The sequence below is a fragment of the Salvelinus alpinus genome, chromosome 1 (assembly GCF_045679555.1).
Source record: "Salvelinus alpinus chromosome 1, SLU_Salpinus.1, whole genome shotgun sequence".
NCBI classification, from domain to species: domain Eukaryota; kingdom Metazoa; phylum Chordata; class Actinopteri; order Salmoniformes; family Salmonidae; genus Salvelinus; species Salvelinus alpinus.
Genome location: NC_092086.1, coordinates 18,013,051 through 18,017,316, shown reverse-complemented (window position 1 = coordinate 18,017,316; position 4,266 = coordinate 18,013,051). Strand labels below are relative to the sequence as shown.

The 4,266-nt window shown below is 51.3% G+C and overlaps 1 protein-coding gene across 1 annotated transcript; it reads right to left on the bottom strand.

Annotated features, from left to right (window-relative positions):
* Positions 1–182: 182 nt before the first annotated feature.
* LOC139574598 (uncharacterized protein FLJ40521-like) lies at positions 183–1,406 on the bottom strand. The gene has a single exon (XM_071399736.1). The coding sequence runs from the start codon at positions 1,404–1,406 to the stop codon at positions 183–185; it is 1,224 nt and encodes a 407-aa protein (XP_071255837.1).
* Positions 1,407–4,266: the final 2,860 nt, after the last annotated feature.

The window sequence follows — 4,266 nt, the reverse complement described above, 5'->3', positions numbered from 1 at the left end:
GTGTGTGTGTGTGTGTGTGTGTGTGTGTGTGTGTGTGTGTGTGTGTGTGTGTGTGTGTGTGTGTGTGTGTGTGTGTGTGTGTGTGTTTTGGTTGCTACGTCAGTAGTGTAGTAGTGTGAGAGGAATGTTTTGTTGAAGAAATGAACGGTGACTAAGTTTCAAAGTGTTTTCCTGGTTAACCACTAGAACTCACCCACCATCCCTGCTGAGTTTTCCAAAACACACACTCCACACCGCCTCCTGAGTCTTGGCCTCAGGAGGCATCCCTCCTCCTCCTGAGTCTTGTTTGGTTCCATGGCCCCTGATGGCATCCCTCCTCCTCCTGAGTCTTGTTTGGTTCCATGGCCCCTGAGGGCATCCCTCCTCCTCCTGAGTCTTGTTTGCTTCCATGGCCCCTGAAGGCATCCCTCCTCCTCCTGAGTCTTGTTTGGTTCCATGGCCCCTGAGGGCATCCCTCCTCTTCCTGAGTATTGTTTGGTTCCATGGCCCCTGAAGGCATCCCTCCTCCTCTGAGTCTTGTTTGGTACCATGGCCCCAGGGGGCATCCCTCCTCCTCTAAGTCTTGTTTGGTTCCATGGCCCCTGAGGGCATCCCTCCTCCTCCTGAGTCTTGTTTGGTTCCATGGCCCCTGAGGGCATCCCTCCTCCTCTGAGTCTTGTTTGGTTCCATGGCCCAAGAGTGCATCCCTCCTCCTCCTGAGTCTTGTTTGGTTCCATGGCCCCAGGGGGCATCCCTCCTCCTCCTGAGTCTTGTTTGGTTCCATGGCCCCTGAGGGCATCCCTCCTCCTCTGAGTCTTGTTTGGTTCCATGGCCCCTGAGGGCATCCCTCCTCCTCTGAGTCTTGTTTGGTTCCATGGCCCCTGAGGCATCCCTCCTCTAAGTCTTGTTTGGTTCCATGGCCCCTGAGGGCATCCCTCCTCCTGAGTCTTGTTTGCTTCCAGGGCCCCTGAAGGCATCCCTCCTCCTCTGAATCTTGTTTGGTTCCATGGCCCCTGAGGGCATCCCTCTTCCTCCTGAGTCTTGTTTGGTTCCATGGCCCCTGAGGGCATCCCTCCTCCTCTGAGTATTGTTTGGTTCCATGGCCCCTGAGGGCATCCCTCCTCCTCTGAGTCTTGTTTGGTTCCATGGCCCCTGAGGGCATCCCTCCTCCTCCTGAGTCTTGTTTGGTTCCATGGCCCCTGAGGGCATCCCTCCTCCTCCTGAGTCTTGTTTGGTTCCATGGCCCCTGAGGGCATCCCTCCTCCTCTGAGTGTTGTTTGGTTCCATGGCCCCTGTGGGCATCCCTCCTCCTCCTGAGTCTTGTTTGGTTCCATGGCCCCAGGGGGCATCCCTCCCCCTCTGAGTCTTGTTTGGTTCCATGGCCCCTGAGGGCATCCCTCCTCCTCCTGAGTCGTGTTTGGTTCCATGGCCCCTGAGGGCATCCCTCCTCTTCCTGAGTCTTGTTTGGTTCCATGGCCCCAGGGGGCATCCTTAAATTGGAGACTGACACTTCCAGGATCTGCTGTCAACTGGCTGTGTCTTCACTAACTGTTAATGTGACAGCTGCTTCACTGCAGAGGACTGATGTGCTAACTGTTGTGGAGGTATTGCAGCATATGGCTCCAGGACTTCAGCAGAAAGGTTTGGCTCCAGTAGACACAACATGCGTCTTGGGAGTTGGGTTGAACATATCTAGTATGATGCAATGTTTTCAGGACTATGGAAGATTTACAGTCTAAACATGATCATGTTTGAAAACGGATCAGTCAGAATATGTGATGCCTTCCCACTGATATAGTCCTGTCCCTCAGTCTTCCTCATTTTCACAACATGATATTCATCTGTATTTCATTTCAATCTGCATCATAAACAGACGTATTATCTCGTCGTCATCATGAAACAGTAACTCAACTGGGAGAATAACTGGGTCTCCCGAGTGGCGCAGCGGTCTAAGGCCCTGCAGCTCAGTGCAAGAGGTGTCACTACAGTCCCTGGTTTGAATCCAGGCTGTATCACATCTGGCCGTGATTGGGAGTCCCATTGGGCAGTGCGCAATTGGCCCAAACTCATCTGGGTTTGGCCGGGGTAGGCAGTCATTGTAAATAAGAATTGGTTCATAACTGACTTTCCTAGTTAAATAAAGGTTAAATTAAATATAAAAAAAATAAGATCATTCAAAGGCCCAGACCGTTATTATCCTGCTAAGTAATCCCTTGTCCTACCATGGGATAGTGTTGATGTGTCTCTCCAACCACGTAGAGCTCCCTTGTCCTACCATGGGATAGTGTTGATGTGTCTCTCCAACCACGTAGAGCTCCCTTGTCCTACCATGGGATGGTGTTGCTGTGTCTCTCCAACCACATAGAGCTCCCTTGTCCTACCATGGGATAGTGTTGCTGTGTCTCTCCAACCACGTAGAGCTCCCTTGTCCTACCATGGGATGGTGGTGCTGTGCCTCTCCAACCATGTAGAGCTCCCTTGTCCTACCATGGGATGGTGTTGCTGTGTCTGTCCAACCACGTAGAGCTCCCTTGTCCTACCATGGGATGGTGTTGCTGTGTCTCTCCAACCACGTAGAGCTCCCTTGTCCTACCATGGGATAGTGTTGATGTGTCTCTCCAACCACGTAGAGCTCCCTTGTCCTACCATGGGATAGTGTTGATGTGTCTCTCCAACCACGTAGAGCTCCCTTGTCCTACCATGGGATGGTGTTGATGTGTCTCTCCAACCACGTAGAGCTCCCTTGTCCTACCATGGGATAGTGTTGCTGTGTCTCTCCAACCACGTAGAGCTCCCTTGTCCTACCATGGGATGGTGTTGCTGTGTCTGTCCAACCACGTAGAGCTCCCTTGTCCTACCATGGGATGGTGTTGCTGTGTCTCTCCAACCACGTAGAGCTCCCTTGTCCTACCATGGGATAGTGTTGATGTGTCTCTCCAACCACGTAGAGCTCCCTTGTCCTACCATGGGATAGTGTTGCTGTGTCTCTCCAACCACGTAGAACTCCCTTTTCCTACCATGGGATAGTGTTGCTGTGTCTCTCCAACCACGTAGAGCTCCCTTGTCCTACCATGGGATAGTGTTGATGTGTCTCTCCAACCACATAGAGCTCCCTTGTCCTACCATGGGATAGTGTTGCTGTGTCTCTTCAACCACGTAGAGCTCCCTTGTCCTACCATGGGATAGTGTTGCTGTGTCTCTTCAACCACGTAGAGCTCCCTTGTCCTACCATGGGATGGTGTTGCTGTGTCTCTCCAACCACGTAGAGCCCTCTTGTCCTACCATGGGATAGTGTTTCTGTGTCTCTTCAACCACGTAGAGCTCCCTTGTCCTACCATGGGGGGTTTTACTGTGTCTCTCCAACCACGTAGAGCCCTCTTGTCCTACCACGGGATAGTGTTGATGTGTCTCTCCAACCACATAGAGCTCCCTTGTCCTGCCATGGGATAGTGTTGCTGTGTCTCTTCAACCACATAGAGCTCCCTTGTCCTACCATGGGATGGTGTTGCTGTGTCTCTCCAACCACGTAGAGCTCCCTTGTCCTACCATGGGATGGTGTTGCTGTGTCTCTCCAACCATGTAGATCCCTTGTCCTACTAAACTAACGTGGTAATTTATCCTCTCCCCCTCTCTTACACTTCAAACAGTCATACACATGGACACACACACACACACACGCGGACACAGGCGCGCGCACACACACACACACACACACACACACACACACACACACACACACACACACACACACACACACACACACACACACACACACACACACAGACACAGGCGCACAAGCACACTCACACTCACAAACACTCACACAAACTTCTACATGGACAAAGACAGACAGCCAATGATAGAGCTCTGTGCCTCCAGGGCTTGATCAGGCCTGAACAGCCCAGGGAATAATGGGTAATGAGATTAGAGTGAGAGAGATATCCACCACAAAACAGATCCTACAGCACATTAGACGGACAGAGAGAGAGAGAGAGAGAGAGAGAGAGAGAGAGAGAGAGAGAGAGAGAGAGAGAGAGAGAGAGAGAGAGAGAGAGAGAGAGAGAGAGAGAGAGAGAGAGAGAGAGAGAGAGAGAGAGAGAGAGAGAGAGAGAGAGAGAGATGATCCCTTAGATCATTCAGTAATTAAACCAGTTCAGTCCCCTACTCTACTCTGCTGTACTGTACACTACTCTACTATGCTGTACTGTACTATATTCTACTGTACTGTACTCTACTATATTCTACTATGCTGTACTGTACTGTACTCTACTATATTCTACTGTACTG